The sequence below is a fragment of the Spermophilus citellus genome, assembly GCF_964194105.1.
Source record: "Spermophilus citellus genome assembly, chromosome: 3".
Taxonomy (NCBI): domain Eukaryota; kingdom Metazoa; phylum Chordata; class Mammalia; order Rodentia; family Sciuridae; genus Spermophilus; species Spermophilus citellus.
The window spans coordinates 41,466,263-41,491,586 of NC_138184.1; the positions used below are offsets into that span (position 1 = coordinate 41,466,263).

A 25,324-nucleotide genomic window follows, 5' to 3' on the forward strand; every position below is an offset into this window, starting at 1 on the left:
TTTTTAAATTTTACACATATAATTTCTTTTTTTTTTTTTTTAAAGAGAGATTGTGAGAGAGGAGAGAGAGAGAGAATTTTTTTAATATTTATTTTTTAGTTCTCGGCGGACACAACATCTTTGTTGGTATGTGGTGCTGAGGATCGAACCCGGGCCGCACGCATGCCAGGCAAGCACGCTACCGCTTGAGCCACATCCCCAGCCCCTTACACATATAATTTCCAAAAGTTTCATTTGCACACAGGACACCCATCTTCTGGCTTCCTGCTGCTCCATCATTCATTCCTCACCCGAGACTCACCCTAACTATGCAATAAGCAATAACACCCTTATCAAAGAAGGCTGGACATAGATTGATAAGTCCTTCTCTGACCCATGCTTTTCAAGTAGCCTGCCTTCAGAGAGCACCATTGCTCTTGGCCATACACTGAGTCTAATACTAAAAGCCTTGCCCATGGAGGCGGAAGTCCACAGTAGTGCGGAGCTGCAGATGATGGAAGAGTCAATCACATTCTGGGGTTCCCCACTGCAAAAACCATTTGCCTCAGATAAGGAGGCAACATTCTCCAAGATTCTTTTTGTTAGTAGTAAAGGTGATATTTTGGCCAGTATGTGACTTTTTTTTTTTTTTTAACTTCCAGGTTCAGATTTCAGTAGGGAAGAGGTGTCCAATTCTTTGTTGGGTCTTCTCAAACCCTAGCAGGATATATTATTTCCTATAGACAGCATTTTGAGTAACATTAGCTGCTCATTTTGGTGATGTTTAAAAATCTGTTGTACTTTTAAGTCTCTCCTCATTCCTGTATTTCTGTACTTCACAGATGGAAAGTAAAAGAATAAATACAAACACCCCCCATCCACCATCACCGCTTTTTTTTTTTTTTGAGGAGGAGGGGGTGGTCACTGAGAACCAAACCCAGTTGTGCTCTACCACTGAGCTATATCCCCACAGTCCTTTTATTATTTTAAGGCAGGTTCTTACTAAGTTACCCAGGCTGACCTTGAACTTGCCATGCACCTGCTTCAGCCTTCAAGATGCTTGGCATTACAGCTGTGTACCATGAACCTGGCTAAAAACATCTTTTAACTTATAAAACTCTTTTACGGATGGATCTTTTGTTGCTGTTGTTGACACAAACAACAGTGTCTTTCCTCTTGAAAATCTCTCACCAATGGAATATGGGTTGTTAACAAAAATGCCCACAAATGCAGCAATTCCAAACACCTTCAGCAAAAGCCAAAGAGCCAAGGATTAAGGATACAGTCGATGGACAAACAAGATCACACATTTCTCTTATTGACCTCAGGCTGCTAGAAGAAGAAAACACACCACCAGATTGGGAGCTTTTTAAAATATAATTTAAAACTATTTTGTACCAGTACAATATATTAATTTTACAAATGTAAAATTTTATCAGCTGTTAAAGCATTTGCAAAAACCACACATTCTACTTCAGCTTTATTGCACAGTATCTATAAGAAAATATTAATTTTTAAATTAGAAAACATAAAAATGCTTTCAATATAGAAGAGACAATCTGATTTTAAAGACAATACTCTATAAGAATGTCTACCCAGAAAATAACAAACTTTCACAGGATACCAAGCTGAACAGACGCTTCGGCAAATCCGGTACAAAGCTCTGTTTAAAACCAGTCCAAGATACTTTTCCAAACTGTATCATCATTCTTCATTAGAAATCTAGACACCACTCAAGATGGTTTCTTATACTAAAAAAAAAGTTGAGGAGTTTTTCAAATGTGAGCATTCTGAACATCCCTTATACATCAAAAACAATACTTCCAACTTAATAGTCATTTGCAAGGTTTTTTTCCCTTCATACAGATTATTTCTGACAACTGTTTTTAATGACTACTGATGATCCATTTTAATTTATGCTGATAGAAAACATAAGTTAAATTACATTTTTAAAACCTCGTCCTTTACAAAATCAGTTTATAAATTTGCATCATAAAAATTAGTGTCAAAACCATCCAGATGGCCTTCATTTATATGGTGGTATATTAGTTGGTTTTCCCAGATTTGGGGTGGCAGATGTCCCACTTTTCTATGTAGTGTAATCAGTAAATAAAACCAAGCACTAAGCTGGAATCCCAAGTCAGGTTAGTTAGTAAGACTGTGTGATGGATTTCAGTGGGATAGAACCCTGGACCAATACAGCGATGTAGGTGTTAAAATACTGACAGCAAACCTTGGTGGGAACTTAATTCACCTCAAACAATAAACATAATCTGGAGATCCAAAAAGAAAATGATTAACATAGTCATTATTTGGTGGGGTTGTGTGTATCACAAAAAGAGGAAAAAATCCTCATTTATTAGAGCAAAGACTCACCAGATTGATAGATGTATTGACTATCACATCTTTTCCTATTAAAGCACATTGATTTGATCTCAAGTGTTTTCAAGTGTATGCCTTTGTGGCCTAGGAAATTACCTTTTGGAACTTATGGCCTGCATAAGCTAGGTCAACATGATATTACATTTTTATGTAGAGAAAAGAATTATAGAAATAGTGGTTATACACTCACAAATTTGTTGTAGGTACACAGAATTATCAAAACCCCAGATGCTTATAAAAAGTTTGCATTATTTAGAATTTGTTCCTTAGGAATCAAAGCAGTTTGCTTTTGTGAAACTGCATTTTTCAGAACTGCTCAAAGCACCTCATCTAGATGAGTGTTTTAAAAATATATATATAAAAAGTCTACAATGAGACTTCAACATCACATATTTAACCTTTTACAGGGCTCTTTATCATGTATCCCTTCCTTAAAGTCCTTCAGAATAAAATAAAAATAAACTCTCACATTCCATTAGAAAAAAATGGAAACATTCACGGTCTGAAAATTTTCTAGATTCCCCCAAATCATGGTACTATGTGCAATTTCCTCAAATACAGGTTTTGAGGAAACCCCTGATCATCTATCATGGAATAGCTGGCTAATGGACATGCCATAGAAAATTTACATAATAGTAGTAAATAGATTAAAATCTATTCCATAAAATAAAAATGTTCTATGACTTCAATTTAAATACATATCTGAAAGCTAAAAGGAGGTTTTTTGTTTTTCAAAAGTGCTAATTATTACATTTACAAGTCTCTTCAACACATCATCCAATTCTTTAAAAAACTAAACCACCTTGCTTTAGGCACACTGCTCAATGAGTTTCTAAGAAGCAGAGGGAAAAGAAATCACTTGTCAATTAATCCAGCTTCCTTAATTTTACTGAAGAAGAATTTCTCCAGGATATTGGCACATTTGTAGTATTCACTCTCAGGGGGGTTGTACTCTTTGCAATTGGTAAAAACTCGCTGTAAGTCTGCCATGAATAATTTCTTAGACACGTAGTACCTATTCTTGAGGCGTTCACTCATGGTTTTCAGATCTGCACAGGAAAAAAAAAATATTAGCAATCTTTGACTCCTTTTAAACACCACCTGATAAAAGTGACACTGGGAAAGAAATCTGTTGTTGGTTCAATTACGTTTTTCTCATCGCAATACTATTGTTTAAGAGAAATTCTTAGGATCAAGGAAAATAATTCTTAAATCTTATGTTCATTCTTTTTGACTTTTTTTTTTTTTAATGTAAAATCACAGCCATTTTAACATTAAAGGGACCATTATCAGTCATCTGGTCCAATCCCCTATTGAGCACAAGGAAGCTAAGTAGATTAGCAACGATAAGTTTGATGAACTGACTACTGTTAGCTATTCATTCAGAATTAAACAGAAGAGGCTCTGTCTTCATGGCAGAGAGCAGGTGGAACTTTTGTACTGAATCATTTAATTACAGAAAACAATCAGACTGAGTTTATTTCACTAAATTCACAGTTGTTTTGGTGTTCTACACAGGACTACAGTAGAAAAATTAATCATCTGCAAACACATCACTGGCACATAAAATAGTAAAAAAAAAAAATGACGTCTCATGTGTCATGAATGATATAAAAATGACAAACTTTACTTCGTAATCTATGTTTCCAAAGCAAGTAAGCCTAGCAAGACTTGTAAAAAATATTTTCCCAATTGGGCTGGGATTGTGGTTCAGTGGCAGAGCGCTTTCCTCGCATGTGTGAGGCACTGGGTTTGATCCTCAGCACCACATAAAAATAAGTAAATAAATAATAAAGGTGTTGTGTCCATGTACAACTAAAAAAATATTTTTAAAAAATTTCCCCATATATCTACTTGCTTTAAATTGTATTAGTCTATAAGTGAAAACAGTACTTCATCTAAACTTGCAAGACTACAATGCAGTTTCCTCCATCCTCACTCTTGGGACCAATTTAAAGAACTCCATGCAAATTAGAAGACACTAACATTTGTCTGTTTATGGGCCCCTGGTTGTTAAGTCTGGTTCTATCATTAAAAGTTATGATTGTAGTAACTACACATGGAAAAATAAGACAAAATGGCTTAAAAAAAAAAAAAAACATTCTAACTACCAATACCCCAAGGTCCCACTATATTATCAAATTTTCCAGAGGGAGAGAAATTTACAAGTAAATACATTGGCATTATCATTTAATGATTAGTAAATTGATGTACTACATCCCAAAATGGGAAAAAAAATTACTTGCATTAAAATTCTAATTCTGCCACAAAACACAAAAGGAAAAAAAAATGAGAAATGTTTTGTACTGCTTATCTCTTCTGATTAAAGCCTAGAATCTCAACAATGTATGTCATCCCTCTGTAAGCTCAACTTTTAGTTTTCCTTTCTTAAACTGAAACATTTTGGAGAGAGGAAAAAAAACCTGAAAGTGTTAAGATAAACAAAGACTTTGCAAATTCTCCACCAAATATCTCACCTAAGTGTGACTGAACAGATCAAGATGTTCTTTCCTTTAAGAAAGAACAACTAAATTATGCCTCCTTAAGTAAAATTAGGTGTTTACATTCCTACCACTTTGCTGTCTGTCACTTAAACTTCTGCTGTCCAATATAATGTTTTAGAAGGAAAAATCATAGAGCAAAAAAAAAAAAAAAAAAAAAAAGGAAAGAAAATACAAGTAAGCACACTGGGGGTGGACAGAATTTGTCACAAAAAAGTTGGCTCAAAAGCTTTCCAAACTGGTTTTTTTTTTTTTTTTTAATTGGAGGGAAGTGGGTAAGCAGAAATGGGAGAGCATAAAAGGTAAAAGAAACAAAAGTAGAATTTCAGAGTCTGTACGTTCCTGAATAATATGGTGTGTTTTGAATACTTCCTCTATTTCCCTTCTATTCTAAGATAGCATCTTCTATCCCTAGCTTTCTTCGATTCTCTGAAATGACCAAATGGTGCAGGTTAAAATAGATGACTAAATATAGGTGATGACACCAATAAATTATTCTATTTTCATTCCCCTCACTACCCAACCTGGGAATTGTAAACAGGAAAACCCTGCCTACGGATCCATGGGTAGGAAGAACTCAGGCTTGAGTCAAAATGTTGATACAGTCCAATCAATGTACAGCTCACCACGTGACATGTGAGACTCCATCCCAGGAGACAAAGGAGTTTTTAGAACACAAGGGAAAAAGAAGAAATGTTTTTTAAAAATCCATGAAGGCCAGGCGCAATAACATACACCTGTAATCCCAGCAACTCAGGAGGCCGAGGCAGGAGGATCACAATTTTGAGGCCAGCCTTAGAAAAGTTAGCAAGCACCACAACAACTTACTGAGATCCTGTCTCAAAATTTAAAAATAAATAAATGAAAAAAACTAGGAATGTAGTTCAGTGGGTAAAGCACCCTTGGGTTCAATACCCAGTACAAACAAAAAAAAAAAAAAAAACTCATAAAGGAAATAATGGGGAAATGTAAAATTATTGTTTCATCAGTCTTATCTTCAAATACATGAACATCTTAGGGGCAGGACTACACATTTTGTTCAGCATCTAAAGGCATTTCAAGAAAAGAATTATTGCTCCACTAAGGAGCACCATTTCTGTTTAAATGAAACCTGCCTGGTCCACATCTCATCCATTACTGCTCAACAGGGTCAGTTTTCTCCTCATGAGCTCTTGGGTGTGCTCCAGGTGGCTTCCTACTAGAGAAGCTCAAACCTTTCTCAGAATAGAACAAGCAAGAAACTTCCACACAACAGACTTTAAGTTACATTAGGGGGGAATTACGAGACCTCACACTGCAAGTGTGGAGGGAACTACTCCCCACACTCACACTCTCATGAGAGAGTTTCCCAAAACCAGTTGAGGTGGGGCTAGAGATATATATCTCAGGGATAGCAAAAAAAAAAAGAGATGTCCAGAGGATGCGAAAACCAGTTCACTTAGGGCTGGAAACGAAAACTAAAGGATTCTAACGTATTTTTCACATGGTGGAAAATACCAATTCCCAAACCACCCTGACATTTAGGGTCCTAGACTAAGTCAACTCTCCCTCTGATTTTCTTATACTAAAATATATAGTAGCGAGGCAGAGATGAGAGACAGAAAAACACAGAGATATAATGACTGTACGCCACCAAAATCATTATAACTATCAATAACATTCATGTAAAAAGCAGTGCCATAGGAAACGCCTGCAAATAACTCTCAGTCATGGAGGACCTTGTGGATCCCTTTCCTTCTTTCTTTCACATGTTAACACTTGGAACAGAAAAGGAACTGCCTCTCGCTTCAGCTAGCTGTCATCTGCACACTGCCAAAATGATTTAAAATTGGGAGTTCTCAGCAGGGGTATGGTGGTTCACGCCTGTAATCCCAGCTACTCAGGAGAGTAAGACAGGAAGATCTCAAGTTGGAGGCTAACCTCAGCAACTTGGTGAGAACCTGTCTAAAAATTAAAAAGGGTTGAGGATGTAGCTCAGTAATAAAAGTTCCCCTGGGTTTTATCCCCAGTACTGACAAAAGAGAAAACCTGGGGGTTCTCAATTGATTCAATTAAGCATTCCTTTTATCATAGTACAAAGCATAACACCAAATTCTACAATTCCCATTTCTAAGGGGTCTTTCGTTGCTTTTGGAGGAGGACAAAGTTTAAAATAAACAGTATACGTTGACCAACAACATTAGCTATCAACATCGTGGACAATCAAGAACTCCATTATCTATAGTTTCTCCCTCTGAAAGTACAGTAACCAATTGGCTTAAACTACCTTCTTTCATATTACCTTGAAAAATTCTTATAAGGAATAGCCAATTAGGACAGGCTTAAAGCATATCAAAAGGACAAAACCTGCTATTTTTCCATTTGCAACCAAAGAGGGAGAATATAACAAGGTTATGTCCAAGCAGCCAGTTTCCATGTCCAGTACTACCTGCAGTTCAGTCCTCCACCTCGACTTTCTGCATCTGGTGTGGCGAGTGTGTGGGGCTCTCAAAGACAGCATGCTGTCTCTACTGAACAGAACCACCCGCTTCTCCCTTGTCCTCCTGCTCTGACATTACTGTCCCCCCACCACAAGTAAACAGAATCCCACCCCCATCATACACTTCCTACCCCACACCACAGAGGACTACAAATCAACCTCAGCCACTCTTTGTCCCCCACACCACCATCCAAAGAGTTTCAAATCGATACTTAGAAAATTTTAATGGTATTACCCATGGGGAACCTTATAACTTCATAATATCCGGGAGCTTCTGTTCTCTTCACAGGTTCCATGAAGGGCCAAGCGCTTTGATGGCTCTTGGGTAAAGAAAAAAGTAAGGTATCTAATATGGAAATTCCACGTTGGGAAATCATTTCAAAATACTTGCATGAGGTAAACGAAGAGAACACCCACCTTCACCTGCTGGAGGATGCTCTTGAGTGTGCTGTACAGTTGGTCAGGATCTTTGGGCTCTTTACTTGAAAAGAAAAGAATAAACAACAAGGATTAGCTTTTACCCTCTTTGCCAGCTGATTACTATTCAGCTAGGTCTCATTAAAAAAAAAAAAAAAAGAAAGGAAAAACTGGAACCATTCTAGAACGTTTAATGAAAAGTGAAACCCACCAACTATGATATAACTGATTATCATCAGTTTTCCCTTTTTCTCTAAATTGCTGGGAGGTGAAAAAGATCACTTCTATTAACATCATCCACCCGTCTTACTTACCTTTTCTCTTTTCCACTTGGTTTCCAGCCTGTCTCTCCTAAATGTCAACAAAATCAAACACTAAATGAGAACTGCTTTTGGTCAAGAGAATAACATACTTCCTACTTATCAAAAGCACACTAAGTGATAGCCATGCCTCAACAAAAGTCTATTTTGGGGAACAGACAGAAATTATCAGAACTTATTTACTTCCTTATATAGCTCACAACACCAAACGATTCCCAATCCAACAACCTTATCCTGCACATTTGTGTTTTTGAAAGCAGGAACTCCATCCTCTTACGGAGAAAAAAAAAAAAGACCTAGTACTGTATTTTTTTGGAGTGGAAATCAAATGATTTGCTAATCACCACGTCAAAGGGGAAAGCTGCTATTTTAGATCAGAACAAACCCTGCTCTGGTTTCTATTGTATTTGGCCAGGACCCTGCTTGTAATGTGAGATGGTTTACTGCAGACATCCTGGGGACCCATAGATCTGGATTTGATTTCCTGCTCTCTCCTAAACACTCACTTACCCTAAATATGTTGCTTAACATCTTGCCTCGTGAGTTTATCAAAATATAAATAAAATCAGAACTCAGGAGATTATCCCTTTTGAGATTAGCTGATTTAAAAAAGCAAACAGATGAATGCTTGAAACAAATAAGCATTTGTGATACAAGCAGCTATTATGCCATTAACAGGGACAATATAGGGAAGTAGAATTTCTAGGTTTAACAGTAAGATTTTTTTCTATAGAATAGATATGATGAAGTAATCTCACCCAAATACATTCTTAATTTTTCTGGAGAATTCTATATTTTGTTTTATTTTTCCCATCTTCAATATATTACATGAACATGGATTTGAACTAAACAAGAATACCAAATGATAGTTAATGATAATCAATGGCTTTTAATCTATAAAAACCCAATACAACTCATCTCTAATCTACAGAAAAGAACCCTTTTAGGAAAACTAATGTAAAATAAGGGACTTGTAATCAATTATATGATTTCCATGACACATGGAAAATAATCTTAAACTCTGAGGAAACTAATGTATTCAAGCACATATCTATGCAGTTTCAATTGCCATTCCAATAAGACTTGGTGCAAACAGCAAGCTGTTTGAAGGAGATCAGAACTGTCTTGTATCTAATTCTAACCATCGGATTATGTGCCATTTAATGTTAAATGAAATAACCATTCTGGGAGTCTATTTCCTCAAGGGTTAAGAGTAGAATTCCCTTCTTTCAGTGGTGCATATGGGTAGTGCCAAGCATTGTGCTACAAATGGCAGGCTCTCAACAAATGGTGGATATAAACAGCTCTAGCAAGAGGGCACTCTGTTTGGTTTCTATGAATTGGGATAGAAGAAAAGACATTCACAGGAAAGCTTTTGCTGTCTTCATGGAGACAGAAGGGCAACAAAAGGCTTTTCAAATTACTGCACTCTGAAATTGTTTTAAACAATTCATGGTGTTACCAAAAGATGATGCTTTTAAAAAAAGGTCTATACATACTAATTCCAGGAATGCTTTCTATAGGAATCTGTCGAACTCCATCTTTAAAACAGGAAAGTCCAGGGTAGACTTTACGAATCTGGGCCTGTTTTCGTTCTATCAGCTTTTTAATTATCTGTAAAGCACAGGAAGAACACGTGGTTAGTGAAAGAAGTCTGTAATGATACAGTTCAAGTCAACAGGCCTAACGAAACATTTTCCTAACAAAGTATTTTTTATGAAACAAAATGAGAGGAAAGGATGAGTGCTATTATCAGGTAAAGAAATGAAAACATTGTTTTATATCATGTTCCTTTAGTGACATTTACACAACCATCTTCCAATGACTTGTCCCTGCCATCAAGAAAAGCCAATATTGAGAGAGCACACTGTCCCTAAGGCCTACTTGTCATCTTTAGCATAAGAGCCAATTATTTTGCTTGGCTTCTCTGAGGAGCTCTGTCAGAGTTACAGGAAAGCAGCCCTGGGCATTCAGTACCCAGTCAAGTGGCAGGGCCTCTTCACATCCATCAGCAAGGAAGTGCTCTTTTGAGACTGGAGGAGATGAACAGGCCCTCAGAAAGTCCCAAAAGCCTGGAACAGTTATAGCCCCACTATTATTTATACTTCTCAAGGTTGAACCCCAACCTATACTGTTTGCTTCCCAAAAAGCTGCTCTAAAATATTGTCTGTTATTCAGCACAACCATGACATGAGCCACCAGGGCTGATTCCAGAAGTCTGAGAGATGTTTTATTCTGTAAAAATAATTCTTAATAGCCTCAGGTACCTAATTCCAAGGCACTGCCGTTTTCTTTTAAAAAACAAAACCCTCAAAAACCATCACCCTGAACATATCACAATTGTACGTTGGAAAAGAAAACAAAACACATTAAAAGTCACTAACTGAATTCGCAAAGGAAAACAAAAAAAAAATTCTAGTTCCTAAGTACTTTATTTCAAACATATGGCTGGTAATGACTGAAGCATGAATATGTAATCCTAACAGTTAAACAAACAACTTCATAAAATGAAGGAAGCTAGTAAAAGTATATTCCTGGTAAGTCAAGATTATTGCTGTCCAATAAGAAACACAATATGACCACTCCTGTAATTTAAAATCTTCTGGACAGCAATTTTTCAAAAGGCAAAAAGAAACAAGTTGAATAATCCCAAGGGCACTCTCTTGAGTGGATGCATTCAGAAACACCTGGAGGACTATGGTTCAACTTAAAATTTTTTCTTAAAGAAATTCTCAAGGGGCTGGGGCTGGGGCTCGGGCTCGGGCTCGGGCTCAGCGGTAGAGCGCTCGCCTAGCACGTGTGAGTCCCTGAGTTTGATCCTCAGCACCACATAAAAGTAAATAAGTAAAATAAAGGAACTGGGTCCAACTACAAATAAAAAATAAATATTAAAAAAGAAAAAAGCTGGCCTCAGAAGGTCATTAAAAAAAAAAAAAAGAAATTCTCAAAAGTAAGTGTTCATCAAGTGGTTTCCATACACCTCACGTGGCACTTGGAAGATGGTAAACTTTTGAACAAAAGTAACTTTGTGGGAACGGGGGATTCTTAACATCTCTATGCCTCCAAGCATCACTTAGGAGACGAGGCATTTCACATGTGTTCCAGTGAAACGAATCCTATCCTCTCTCAAATCCTATCTCAGTCCTATATCCTACTGCTATCAGTTTCACAGCCACACCCAAACAAGACTGAGGAGAGGATTCCCCATTTCTAATGTCACCAAGTCCTAATATGCCTTCCTACTTAAAAAAATATATTTTATATATATCATTAATTTGCCCCATCCTTACTTTGGTTCCTCCAAACCCAGTCTCTTGTAGTCTCGCGTGTGGATTTAGATTTCATCTGCCTGCACATACAGGCACAGGCATGTGCTCACCCCATTCTGCCCATTTATAGACTATTTTTCAAATAGTGTATTTTTTCATCCACATACTTAATGATCCTCCCTAGTCATGTAGCTATCAATCTACTTATGGGGCACCCTGAGTCTTTGCTCATACTGACTCAATTACCAGGATTTCTAGTTCAAAATGATCACCCACACAGCCAATTCATGTGATGGGAGGCTCCAATGGATCCCATCTTGCCCATGGAGTCAGCTCTCATGAAGTAGTACTTAACTCCCCACTCTGGTCTGCCTGTCAACTCTGCGAGGTTTTTCTCTCCGTCTCCACTAATGACTTCAACTTACTCTGCTCTTGTACTCTTTTAGAAGCAGCGAAGTCCTCAGCATATACAGTTTGTTTGTGACCACCAAGCAACTTTTACTTTTCATTGTAAAAAGTTTTGGATTTTAGATCATTTCTGATTTGGGGGTTTTCAGACTAGGAATGCTCCATGGGTAAAATCAGTGTATATATTCCAACATCTGAAAGAATCCAAAATCTGATGCACTTTCTAGTCACAAGAATCTTAGATAAGGGATACTCAATCTGTATGTGCATCCAAATAAATTATTTTATTATAATGAATTCAGATTTTTTTTGTAAAAAAAGAACTAGGTTAACAGCTCCCAACCTCCAACATCGACTTCAATGGTATGTGTGAGAAAAGGCTGGAGGCAAAGAGAAGGGAGCCAAGAAGAGAGAAGAAAAAGAAGGGGGAGGCAGCCTTGCCTTCTAAAAGCTTGAGTGCTTTGTTGGCCATCTAAAATAGCTCTGTGTAGCTGGCTGTCCCTGGAGGTGGGAAGGGCCAACAGAGTACAGCATGAATGTGCAGACTCTTGCCAAGGGAATCCTGCTCTCAGCTGACACTGGGGGGTAAACTGGTACCACTGGGAAGAGGAATGAGGAAAGCGCAGCCCACCGTGCAGTGAGGGCTGGAGTTGGCCAGCAGCCTCTAATGCGGAACACACTGCTGCAGAATCCAAACCTGCTCATTAGGCCCCAAGAGAACAATGAGGAAAGCCAGCTCCTCAGAGGCAGGGGGAAGAGGAACCTGCAGCCACCTTATTAACTCCTCCAAGTGCCCTTTCTAGAAGCCTCTATCAGACTGACATCTTTGACCAAGAAGCCAAAGAGTCGTTTTTATTTTCTCATTAAAAAAAAAAAAAATCACCTAAGAATAAGTTTGAGCCATCTTAAATAAAATGAGGACATTAATGAATAACTACCATGCACCAGAGTAAGGAGCTCTACTAACATGGGTAACACTTGACAGATAAATAAGAATTGGGAGTAAGCATGTTAGTAGCAACCAGAAAACGAAGACGAGTGTAAGACAGATGTCTTTCTTTGGTGATTTGTTAGAGTGCACCAGAATGGATAACAGAAGTATTGAGTGGAATGGATGTGGGATGACACTGCCACAAACTCCATTGTCTGAACTCCAACAAACTGAGGGGAGCAAGGACATGGATCTGGAGGAAGGGAGGGAGCATGCGGGTAGAAAAGATGGTGGAATGAGATGGACATCATGACCCTAGGTACATGTATGAAGACACAAATGGTGTGACTCGACTTTGTGTATCACCAGAGAAATGAAAAATTGTGCTCCTTTGTGTACTACGAAACAAAATGCATTCTGCTGTCATATATATATATATCAAATTAGAACAAGCAAATTAATTTAAAAAGAAAAGGACATGGTTCTGGGCTTAACACACAAAGTTCATTCATTTAATAAATGGCCTTTGTGTACTTCCCAATTACACTCCTTTCATGTTGTTTTTCTTATTCTGCCTTAGAGAAATTGAAAATTATTATGTGCTCAAATCTATCAGCCCTTCCCCTGATGGCTCCATTTAATTCTTAAAAGATGTCATTCCAACATCATATAATAAATCACTTAATACTTAACAGGATACTCCTTTGGAACATGCAATGAAAAGGAGCTTTTAATACAGGCTTCGGTAAATGCCTATGTAAGATGAATAATTAAAATCCGAACAGGTGGAGCAAACCAGTGCTGGATAGGTTCAAAGGATAAACTGGAACAGAAGCGGAAATGGCTTGTTGTATGTGGATGAAGGGCATGGGTAATAGAGAAAGACACCCAGCAAGAAGGTGAAAGTATCAGTAATGGTCTTGAGAGAATTCATTTGAGATGAAACCAAAGAGTTAAGATTAAAAAGGATGGCTGACGGGGGAGCTGGGGTTGTAGCTCAGTGTTAAAGTGCTCGCCTTGCATACAGAGGGCATGGGGTTCGATCCTCAGCACCACATTAAAAAATAAAGGCATTGTGTCCATCTACAACTAAAAAAATTTAAAAAAAAAAAAAGGATGGCTGAGAGGAGAGAGTACAAGGCTTTGCAAGACAAAATTAAAGTATGCCATCGTATTTTATACCAATTGAACCAGCACTGATTCTCTTAGGAGTGTGGCCTAAAAAGGAGACAAATGACCCATGGCAAGCTGAGAGTACAGCATACGGTACACTTGTACACACAGAACCCAATGAAAGGAACCCACCCCAAAGAAGGCTTACCTCCTTCTGCTTTTTAATAATGACAGAAAATTCTGTGTATGGAATTCGGGGATTTAGCTCACATCCCATCAAAGTGGCGCCTTCATAATCCTTGATGTAGCCCACGTATTTGGTTTTAGGTATTTTAATTTCTTTGGAAAAACCCTACAAAGTAAATAAATTCATTCATAGAGACATTGTGCACTAAATATCTATTGAGTGCTTACTATGTGTCAGGCCCTGTGCGAGGAACCAGGATGCGCTCTCTTCAAGGTTCCACTGCCCTACTGTGAAGGGGCTTAGCTTAAAAACCACCCATGAAGTTCAAAAAACATCAGAAAACAGTGCACACAGGAAGCTAGACAACATAAAAGCTATGACCCTAATAAATCAAATTTAAAAGTGTGAAATGGAAATGGAATTAGCTAAAAATTAGGTTTAATTTTGCACTGAATTACAATATAAATATGATTGTTATAAAGTACCCCCCGCAAAGTAGTGAGGGGGGTGCCTAGGATTCTTTAAAAAAAATCAGTAACTAATATTAATATATAAATTTGAAAAGAAAACCTTGATAAAAACTACAGCAATTAGCTAGACTTAGTGCAGCTTAACCCTGGCAGCTCAGGGGACTGAGGCAGGAGGATCACAAGTTCAAGGCCAGCCTCAGCAATTTAGCGAGGCTCTAAGAAATTTAGTTAAATCCTATTTTAAATAATAGAGGGCTGGGGATGTGTCTCAGTAGAGAACTACCCCTAGGTTTAATCTCCAGTACCAAAACAAACAAACAAAAAAATATAGCAATTACAACTTGGAATGTAGCTCAATGGTAGAGCATGTGTTTAGCTTGAGAGAGGTCCTGGGTTCAATCCCCAGCACTATTAAAAAAAAAATGCAATTAAAAAGAACCTTGATATTAAAGAAATGAAACTTTAACTAGAAGTTTTTAACTAGAAGTTTTTCAGATGAAAAACTTCTAGACCATCATGATATATAGCTGATTCAGTGATATTCATAGTTTGCAATATATTCATCTACATGCTTTAGGCTATAATAACAAGAGTACTGAGGGTATATATTAAATATTATAAATAATACCATATAATGTAAACATAATTTTCCTCAAAGTATCTATTTGCATAAAATAATTTGGACTTCAGAACTATTACCTGGGATATTCTGTCTCATCTCTCAGCACAGACTTACATTCCAAGTAACTATTGCCATCATCCACAAAGAGGACCACAGAAGAGTCTTTTTTTTTTTTTTTGGTACTGGGGATTGAACCCAGGGACACTCTACTATTAAGCCACCATATCCCCAGCTCATTTTATTTTATGTTTTGAGACACCATTTTGCTAAGTTGCCTAGGGCCTCACCAAGTTCCTGAGGCTGGACAACTCTACACACTTAGGACTGAGAGTGTCTCTTAGTCTAGGGATACCATATTTCAGAATGTCAGGATACAATACGATGCTTCATTTACAGATGACATTTATTCATTCACTCAACAAGCAGTTGTGTAGTACTTTGTCTGTTATAATCTCTAGTCCAATATGTAGTTTACTCCTAGCATATGGCTTACAAAATAAAAATACTTCTTATAAATAGAAACACTGAAAGGGGAAAAAAAAACTTATTTGGATGAGAGCTACCTGAATCATTTTAAGAAAACGAATGACAGAACAATGTTGTGCAGTGAAAAACACACCTGTTTCTTGAAGTATCCGATTGCATATTCATCTGCATATGTGAGGAAGTTCAGGATGTCATGTTTTATATGATATTCTTTCAAATGATTCATCAGATGTGTTCCATAGCCCTGTGTGGAAGTTAGTATACAGATAAATATGTTAGGTTCTGGAGAAAAGAAATTCCTACAAGGTTATCAGGAAATGTTGCAAATTTTGGAGTTTGAGTTTTGATATATTTTACCAAATAGGGCCTTTCCTTAAAGAAATATAATATTGACCCTTTCTTGCATTCCTGAACTTGGAGCTATAAAACTTAATTCAAAACTCTTATTTGAGATAAATATCAGCATTTGAAAAACACAACTTTTTGCTTCTTTGAAATTAACAACCAAAGGCTGTGGGTATAGCTCAGTGGCGGAACATGTGCCTAGCATAATGTGTGAGGCCCTGGGTTCAATCCCCAGTGTGAATAGAGAAGGAAAGGTGCAAGAAGGGAGGGAGGGAGGAGAAAATAACATAGGCTGCAAGTTGCTAGTTTATTTCTAAAACTTACTTGAATATTAATATGAAAGTTTTTGGAGTAAATGTTATGAATTTCTGCCTACTCTCTAAAGTACCTGAGAACCTGGGATGAAAAGAGGTTTGTAAGTGAAATGTGCTGATCTTCACTAGAATTTTTGTTTGTTTGTTTCAACTTGTCTCTTTATTATGAGCTAAATTTAAGAAATCACTCTTTTTCTTCCGATTTTATTTCCCACTTATTAAAAGGTCTAAATAACAATTAACTTATTATGAAAATAGACTGAAAAGTACAAGAGCTGATATAAAATGGTCATAAAGGTTCCCATGGAATTCAAGTAACCGAAGAATAAATCCAGCCAAGGTACAAAGCAGAGCCCAGCCCAGCGGATGCACGATGTGCTGGTTTAATAGGGTTCTAAGAATACCATCAAATGCACACAGTAAACCACATGTGTGGTGACAAGTCATAGCCTAAGAAATATTTCCTTGGCATGATTCCTACTATTTTTTTTTTTTTTTTGGTCTGAGTTTCCTTCATTTAGTAACTTAGGATTCCCTTTAACATTTCAACATCAAAATAATTCATCCAAACAGGAGCCACTTTTATAGGTAAGATAAATCAGAGGACAATGTATTGGGATAGTTTTGTTCTTGTTTACAATCAAAAAGCCTTACATGATCAGGGATTGATGGGAGTGGGAATGACAAATGTACATTTCAGACTTTCATCAATAATGAAAAAATAAAGCATTTTTATAGACTTAAAACTTGTCATTAGTGCATTTAGATTTTGAAGAAAGAATCAAAATGTAAAATACCTCTACAATTATACAATGTTAATAGAAATTGGCCACATACTGAGGCCATTTTTAGTGAGCTACCTTGTTTAAATATAAGAAAAGTAACTTCTTGGTCCAAATTAGTGAAAACTTAAAAAAGATTGTCTTTAGAGAACATTATTTGGGGACAATGCTTTTTCAGACAGATTCTGATATTCAAAATCACTATAACATAATTATGGATTAACCTTTAAATCGAATCTTAAAAACTTGTCAGATTTCCATTTCTCCGTGAGATATTCTCACCAGTGTGTTGTTCAATTCCACAGGTTAAGCTTTCTTCATTATTATTAAGAACTTCATACATAGTAGGGAGATTGCCATTCATTGCTTTATCATCTTTTCGAAAAGACACAGGCAGACTTGCTAGACTAAAGCTGACATCTTTAAAGGCATGCAACAAGAATATCCCCACAATGATTGTGAAGAAGCCACTCAGAGTCCCAATGATATCATCAGCAGGCATATCCTGCCACTCCTTAAAAAGAATAGCTGAACAAGTTAAAACTGAGGTTGTAAAGAAAACGTAATATATTGGTGTTACAAGGGAAGTGTTGAATATGTCCAGGGCCCGGTTTAGGTAATTGATCTGTGTGCTCACACAGATGACGAGGCTCAGCAGCAGAATCCAGGCCAGGGGATGCCGCAGCACAGGCTTTCCAGCTAACAGTTCTTTGATGGTGATGCCCAAGCCCTTTGCACAGGACACTGAAAACGCTCCAATCACAGAGCAGATTGTTATGTACACAAGAATATTTGTCTGTCCGTGGCGAGGTCCCACCACAAAGATTAATATCAAGGACACAATGACCACAATTGTTGCAAATACCACAAAACCTGGATCACCTAACTTGTGTGACATTTCATTTAACGTCTCAATCTCCTCTTCCTTTGGAGCACGGATGACCATAACTGTAGATCCTAGAATGCTTAGCAAACATCCAATTTTCCCATGAAGGTTAAGTCTTTCATTTAGAAAGTATGAAGAAAGAATGGCACTTACGAGGACGCTGAGAGCTCCCAGTGGAGTCACTAGCGTGGCTGGTGCAAAGGCATATGCAGCGAAGTTGGCCACCTCGCCTGCCCCCATTGACAGTAGTCCAGCCCACCACAACCATTCTTTAAGATATGCATGGCCACCTTGACCTGCTCTCATGGATCCTTTTCTGGCAAGTCGAAGAAGGCCTTTTTTTTTCAAAATGAAACTCCCTCCTATGAAAATGCTGGAGGTCATAGCCAATCCCAAACCAATATAGAAGTCATATTTTCCACGCCCTGGGCTCATTTCGTTTGTCACTTAAGAAGCTCCTGTGAATCACATTGATTACAGAACAGAGAAACTGCTGGCACTGAAGGCAGGGGGATGCAGTCTTCACATATGTAAGTTTAATATGGTCTCTCTCTTGAAAACCAGGGATGATTTATTCATTCTCATTTTCGCCGTCCGGGGGTAAGTGCGAGCATCCGGGGCTGCTGTCATGCAAGCCGCCTTCTCCATGGAAGCGTTGAGATAAACCTACCCAGGACGACCTCCAGCCCCACCGCCTAGAATATTTATTAATCCAAGTGTCTGTGGTATACCATACATCAGCAACTCATCTAAATATTGTATCATCAAATGCACAGGATTTTCAACTTGATCTTATCAGACCTTTCCAAACAAGTTCTAAGAAGCCCAGAATCTCTAAGACGGCCAAAGTACATTAGGAAGTAACTAAAAACAGTGAACAACATTGAATAAATAAGTGGTTTAAATATGAAAAATGTAAGCAAGTACTAGTTAAATTTATTGGGAAAACCTCCTTAAAAAAAGAAAAGAAAGATGAATGTAAATCCAAGCATCCACAGACAAATACCTTCACATAAAAAGACCCAAATATGCTCACAGGTATGAGATCAAATATGATCTCACAGAACCATAGCACTGCAAGGGCAGAAGGGTCTTTGGAAATCATGGAGTCTAATTCCTCTTCCCATGTGAAACTAGAAGTCTTTTGTCATTTATCATAAGGTAGGTAGGTAATCTGCTGCAATACCTTTAACGCAGGATATGCTTTGGTTCTGAGATGGGCTAACTTACTTTTAGGCATGAAGACCTTCCTACTGTTCACCAGAGATCTGTCTGGCCCCTTGTTTTTTTTTCTTATTTTTTTAATATTTTTTTTTTAGTTGTAGATGGACACAATACATTTATTTGTTTTTATGTCATGCTCAGGATTGAACCCAGTGCCTCATCTGTGTAGGGCAAGCGCTCTGCCACTAAGCCACAATCCCAGCCCCTGGCCCCTTGTTATTTCTCATGGACCTTAGATCTACTCTTTGAGTTACAGACTCATTTCTGCTTTTAACAGCTAGCTCTTCAAGCCCTTGAAGTGTATACTGTCCTATTCATGCCCATCTCCATCTCCCAAGTCCCAAGCAAAGCATCATCAAAGCTACAGTCATCATTCTTTATATGGGATGACTCGAAGACCTCTCATCAACCTAATCACTTTTTCCAGGACTTTCTCCAATATAGCAATGCCTTCCCTAAAGCATGGATTCTTGGACATAACGATGATCAGGTAATTCTCTGTCCTACAAAAAGGAGAACAGTATCATATCTCTTCTGGAAATTGTTCTGTCACTGATGTTATTCAAATACATTTTAGCTTTTCACAAACATATCACAGTACTGAAACACTGTAAGTTTTGAATAAAAACATGAATACAATATTCCTCTGTTTAAGGAGAAGATAGTAAAATGGGAAAGATAAATACATAAATACACTATTAAAATAGACAGTTGCAGTGTTCAATGTGGGAGCAACTAGCCCCATGGAGTGATTTAAATGTGACTAATCCAAATTGAGATGTGCTAGAGAAGTATAAACTACACAGAAAGAAAATTGTCATTATTAAACTTTTTACTTGTTACATGCTGACATGGCAATATTTTGGACCAGTAGGTTAAATAAGTAGTACAGCTGGGCATGGTGGTGCACGCCTATAATCCCAACAGCTCAGGAGGCTGAGACAGGAGGATCACAAATCAAAGCCAGGCTCAGAAACTTAGCGAGGTGCTAAGCAACTGAGTGAAACCCTATCTCTAAATAAAATACAAAATAGGGTTGGGAATTGGCTCAGTGGTTGAGTGCCCCTGAGTTCAATCCCTGGAACCCACATCCCCCACACCCCTAAAATAGTACAAAAATAATTTCATCTATTTATTTTTACTCTTTGTAATATGTATGTGACTGGTTTGAGTCTCACGTTATATAACTATTGTGCAGCTCTGAAAAAGTGATGTATTTGTACCTATAACAGCAAAAAAAAAAAAAAAAAAACATAATAATTAAGGGGGTGAAAAGGGATGGAAGGAAATAAGAAGTTTAAGCTAGGCCTTAAAAGTGGTTGTCAAATGAAAGACATGGGAAGGAGATGGATTTGAAATCTAAATGTAAGGTAAAAAAGACCTTTACAAAAGTATTACAAAAGGACATAAGGTGGGGCATTGTGGCACATGATTTATAATCCTAGCTACTTAGGAGACTGAGGCTATTAGTTTCAAGAGATCAAGGGCAGCTGGACCGTATAGTGAGACCTTATCTCAAAATAAAATAAAAAGGTCTGGATGGTAGAGTGTTTGTCCAGCACAAGCAAGATCCTGGGTTCAATTTCCAGCACACAAAAACAAACACAAAAAAAACATGCTTGGGGGGGGGGGGGCGTGTAGCTCAGTGGCAGGCCATTTGTCTACCAAAGCCCTGGGTTCAATCCCTTGTTATTGCAAGAAAAATGTGTGTGTGTGTGTGTGTGTATAAAAAGAAATTATATAACATAAAGGTATAAAAAGGCTTCTTCAAGAAAATATAAAATGCATAAGTATAAAGACTGATATTAAGTAAACTACTACTTCGTACCTTTAAACTTCGTTAAGATACCATAAGCAATTTAAGATACCATAAATGACATATAAATGTTATTAAGTCTTAACAAGAATATATTATTATCTTCTATAGGATCAATACGGGGGGGGGCAGTCTAAATGAAATATTGTCAAAGGATAGGCACAAATAACAAATATTATCAATAAAGAAACAAATATGTCCAACAGCATAGAAATCAGAACACTCCACCATAAAATGAAGTATTTCAACAATAATTGTCAGTAAGGATAAGGAGAAATGATATTCTCCAACAACACCGGTAAAAATGTAAATTCAGAGGCCCATTGAAAGAGCAATCTAGAAATTAGATTGGACATATTCATTCATACAGCAATTCAACTTCTATTACTTAAATTATGATGCATCTGCCTTATAAAATATTATAGAAAGAATAAAACAGCTCTATATCATTACTAGTAGAAACTTCTGCAATGAAAAAAATATATAGAAAAAAGAAAAGAAATTTCTGCAATAATGGAAATGTTCTTTATGAGCTAGGAATGTGGCTCAGTGATAAAGTGCTTGCCTAACATGTGTGATGTCCTGAGTTCAATTCCCAGTATGGCAAAATATATATATATTCAGGAAATGTTGTTTATGCTATCCAATATGGTAGCACAGGTGGTTACTGTGTACTTGAGTAACTGAGGAATGAAATTATAAAATTAACTTAATTAATCTAAGTATAAATTTATATAACCAAACGTATACAATGAAGTTGAAAGATCTCTACAACATAACGTTAAAATTATTTCATAAGTACAAAAATCTATGCAGGGCTGGGATTGTGGCTCAGTGGTAGAGTGCTTGCCTAGTATGCATGAGGCACCACATTTTTTTTTTAATATTTATTTTTTAGTTCTCAGCGGACACAACATCTTTGCTGGTATGTGGTGCTGAGGATCGAACCAGGGCCGCAAGCATGCCAGGCGAGAGCGCTACCGCTTGAGCCACATCCCCAGCCCCTCAGCACCACATTAAAAATAATAATAATAATAATAATAATAATAATAATGTGCCCACCTAAACTAAAAATAAATAAATAAATAAATAAATAAATAAATATTTTTTAAAAAGAATCTATGCAGTATAAATTTCATTTACGTAAACAACAAAACACACTGTCATCTGATATGTCCAGGGACATTCCAACGTATGTAAATCAAAAGAGAAGTACCTGGAAGGACAAATACGAAGTTCACAATAGTGAATTGGGGGCAGGACTTTTGCTTTATATGAAAATGTAACAAAAATTATCATCATATTTTTTCAGTGCTTTACCCACTGAAAATATCCCCCGTCCTTTCATTTTTATTTTGAGACAAGGTTTCACCAAGTTCCTAAGGGTCTTGCTAAGTTGCTAAGCTGGTCTCGAACTTGCAATCCTCCTGCCTCAGCTTCCAGTGTCAACTGGAATCACAGGCAAGTGCCACTGTACCCAGCTAAAAATTATTTTTAAAGATAAAAACTGGAGAAAAGGGGAAGGGTTGTTTAGTCACTGGGAAACCCATGTATAGGTAAAGTGTTGTCTTGAAATTCATTAAAAAAACTATTCCTCTAACGAAGCTCCTGTCACTATAGACGTAGTTGATGCAAGAGAGCTATGATTTTGTTATATGTACCACCTTGTAAAGAGTTAATAAAAAGCTGGGTGAGGTGGCACATGCCTGTAATCCCAGTGGTTTAGGAGCTGAGGCAGGAGGATTGTGAATTCAAAATCAACCTCAGCAACTTAGAGAGGCTCTGTCTCTAAAGTATAAAAAAGGGCTGAGGATGTGGCTCAGTGGTAAAGTAGCCCCTGGTTCAATCCCTGGTACAAAAGAAGAGTTAATAAAACTATAAATTTTCTCCTCTTTACCCCAAAATTCAATTAATTTTACTAAGGATGGTTCTTTGGTAGCTTCTCACAACCTGCATCAGATATCTGTCATCAGAGTCAACTAGTTTGTCACCTCTACAAAGAAATTTTCCCCATTCCAAGTTGCTTGTGATGAGGGACTTTGTTTTTCAACATGAACCTCCTCTGCGTCTAGTATTATGACTCACAGGTAAACATCATCTCGGTTAGAGATAACACTGAAAACAAAGCTATTATAAGCAAATGTTTAGATATTAACCCCAAAACTATTTCCTTGTTTTTATTCCTGTATTTTAAACTGTCGCCAAAAGGATTCCTTTCCAAATCCACTTGGTAACTTCAAAGCTTATTTAAATGTTTATTGTGGTAAACAACTCTAGAAGTAATATAATTTCTGAGTTACATATAAGAAAGTCAAATAGTTTTTACATGACAAGGTATTCTAAGCCAGATGAGGAGTTTCAAATAAATTCTCAAATGTTACCTTTGTGTGTGCTTTGGGCAAGATAAAATCACATACAAATCTTATTTAATGTATTCATAGGATGTGGTATATAAGCCTGATTCTCCAAAATGACTGAAAAAGACTTTTAAAGTAACATTTAGCCAAGATCTTTAATATGGTGAATAAACATTTAAAACCTCTATCTATACAACCAGGCATGATGGCATATACCTGTAATCCCAGCCACTTGGGAAGATCCCAAGTTTAAGGTCCGTCTCAACAACTTAGCAAGACCCTAGTCAACTTAGCAAGTCCCTATGTAACTTGGCGAGACCCTTTCTCAAAGTAAAAAATAAAAAAGAGCTAGTTGGAAGCAGTCAGTGCCTAGGAATCCCTGCAGGTAATCTCCAGTATCAAGAAGAAGAAAAAAAAAAAAACAATACCTGTATTTATGCATTTGTGTTTTCACAGATATAGGCTGTTGCCACTGGGACCCATGAAGTCTTAAGAATACTACCTATGAGCTGGAGTACTTGCCTAGCATTTGTGAGGCACTGGGTTCAATTCTCAGCATCACATATAAATAAATAGGTCCATCATCAACTAAAAATAATTTAAAAAAAAAAAAGAATACTACCTGTGTCAGGAGTTGTTCAATAACCCATAACTAATGACACAGCAGAGTGAAAAGACCAGAAAACAAATGAAAGAACTGCTTCTCCCATTCCTATTCCTACTAAAAAGCAAGTCCCTAATGTTTTTTCATATATAGAGAGGGAAATTTTATTCATCTATTCCATTCAGTTTTGAAAAACTAATCATTTTCTAAAACTGCACTTACAAGTCATTCAAGTGATTCTTTGTTTGTTTGTTTTGTTTTGTTTTCTTTTCTTTTTGTTTTTTTTTCCCCCTCTAGTTCTTTTTATTGAGTTTGTGATGTTTGGCTACTTTCCTTTAAGTCTTTAGAAAATTACATGGTTTAGAGGGGAAAAAAATAAATTGTCCTTCTGGGAAGTAATATGACAAAGCATCCAATTCATATTAAATAACTTCAGTTTTCCTCTGGTATCTTCCTAAAAGTGTGTCCAAGTCAACCTTAATCAACCTTTTCAAACAAGAAATAGCTATCTTTAAAGACAAAAATTATGCAACCTTTCTGAAATGGAAAACCAAAAGCATATTTTTTAGGTCTTATCTCTATGGAAGTCAAATTTTTCTTTTAAGTAAGGTCCTAAACTCTAGACATTTGGAAATATATGGATATTTGAACACTTCTCATTTTGACAAAGGGTAAAAATGATAAAGATAGCAGTAATGCCATCCAAAGAAGTGTTGTCAGAATTCCTTGAATAATCACCAGAGAACAATTTCCAGCACATTTAGGACTTCACCTTCCCCAGTCAGAATGATGAATGTTAAGACAGTCAAATCGCATTTGCCCTTTGATGCTTAGCACTAGGAGTCAAAGACAAAAGGCTCCACTTGAGCTTCATGAGATTAGATACATCACAGCAACTATAATTGGCACTGTAACTAGAGAGTAAACCTGTTAATAAAAGCAAAAGCACCAACAAGTGACTGTAACCCTCAACCAAAGAATGATTCCTTCTAGTGATTTATTTTTGGTTTTTGGAAATGGATGTCCCTAGATCTGCATATGAAATCTGTGAACCGCTCCCCACATGTGCCTCCTGAGCACCTGATATGTGACTAGGTCAAGCTGAGAGGAGAGTAAAACATACACTGGATTTCAAGGACTTAATATAAGTCAAATAATATAAATAGTCTCAACAATTATTCATGATATTCAATGCTAAGCAAAATAAAATGTTTTAAAAACTAATCTCACCCGTTTCCACTTGCTTTTTTATAAATGTAGTCACTAGACTATCTTAAAACACATATATAGCTTCTATCTGCAGGTTGCGTTATGCTTCTGTTGGATAATATTACTGGAGACTTTCTAATAAGTTTTCTTGGCAATTATCTAAATATGAGCTGTTTATCTCTCCACTACCACCATAGTTTTCCATGATATTCTTTAGGGCTTC

At 37.0% G+C, this 25,324-nt stretch overlaps 2 protein-coding genes across 9 annotated transcripts in view; both read right to left on the minus strand.

Annotated features, from left to right (window-relative positions):
• Positions 1-1,337: 1,337 nt before the first annotated feature.
• KAT2B (lysine acetyltransferase 2B) overlaps positions 1,338-25,324 on the minus strand; it is a 115,546-nt gene continuing 91,559 nt past the window's right edge. Inside the window, exons 12-18 of one of the 8 annotated variants that reach the window (XM_081285325.1) lie at positions 15,698-15,808; positions 14,008-14,151; positions 9,578-9,692; positions 8,073-8,109; positions 7,759-7,822; positions 7,577-7,661; positions 1,338-3,410 (exon numbers count right to left, since the gene is read on the minus strand). In XM_081285325.1, coding sequence (XP_081141451.1) covers positions 3,217-3,410; positions 7,577-7,661; positions 7,759-7,822; positions 8,073-8,109; positions 9,578-9,692; positions 14,008-14,151; positions 15,698-15,808 — 750 coding nt within the window. In that variant the 3' untranslated portion in view covers positions 1,338-3,216. Of the gene's footprint in view, positions 3,411-7,572; positions 7,662-7,758; positions 7,823-8,072; positions 8,110-9,577; positions 9,693-14,007; positions 14,152-15,697; positions 15,809-25,324 lie in introns of those variants that run through there. The other 7 variants (XM_081285326.1, XM_081285327.1, XM_081285330.1 and 4 more) reach the window with 7 other exon arrangements.
• Positions 16,412-18,474, minus strand: LOC308645365 (magnesium transporter NIPA2-like). Its single transcript, XM_081287416.1, has one exon. The coding sequence runs from the start codon at positions 18,324-18,326 to the stop codon at positions 17,244-17,246; it is 1,083 nt and encodes a 360-aa protein (XP_081143542.1). The 5' UTR covers positions 18,327-18,474; the 3' UTR covers positions 16,412-17,243.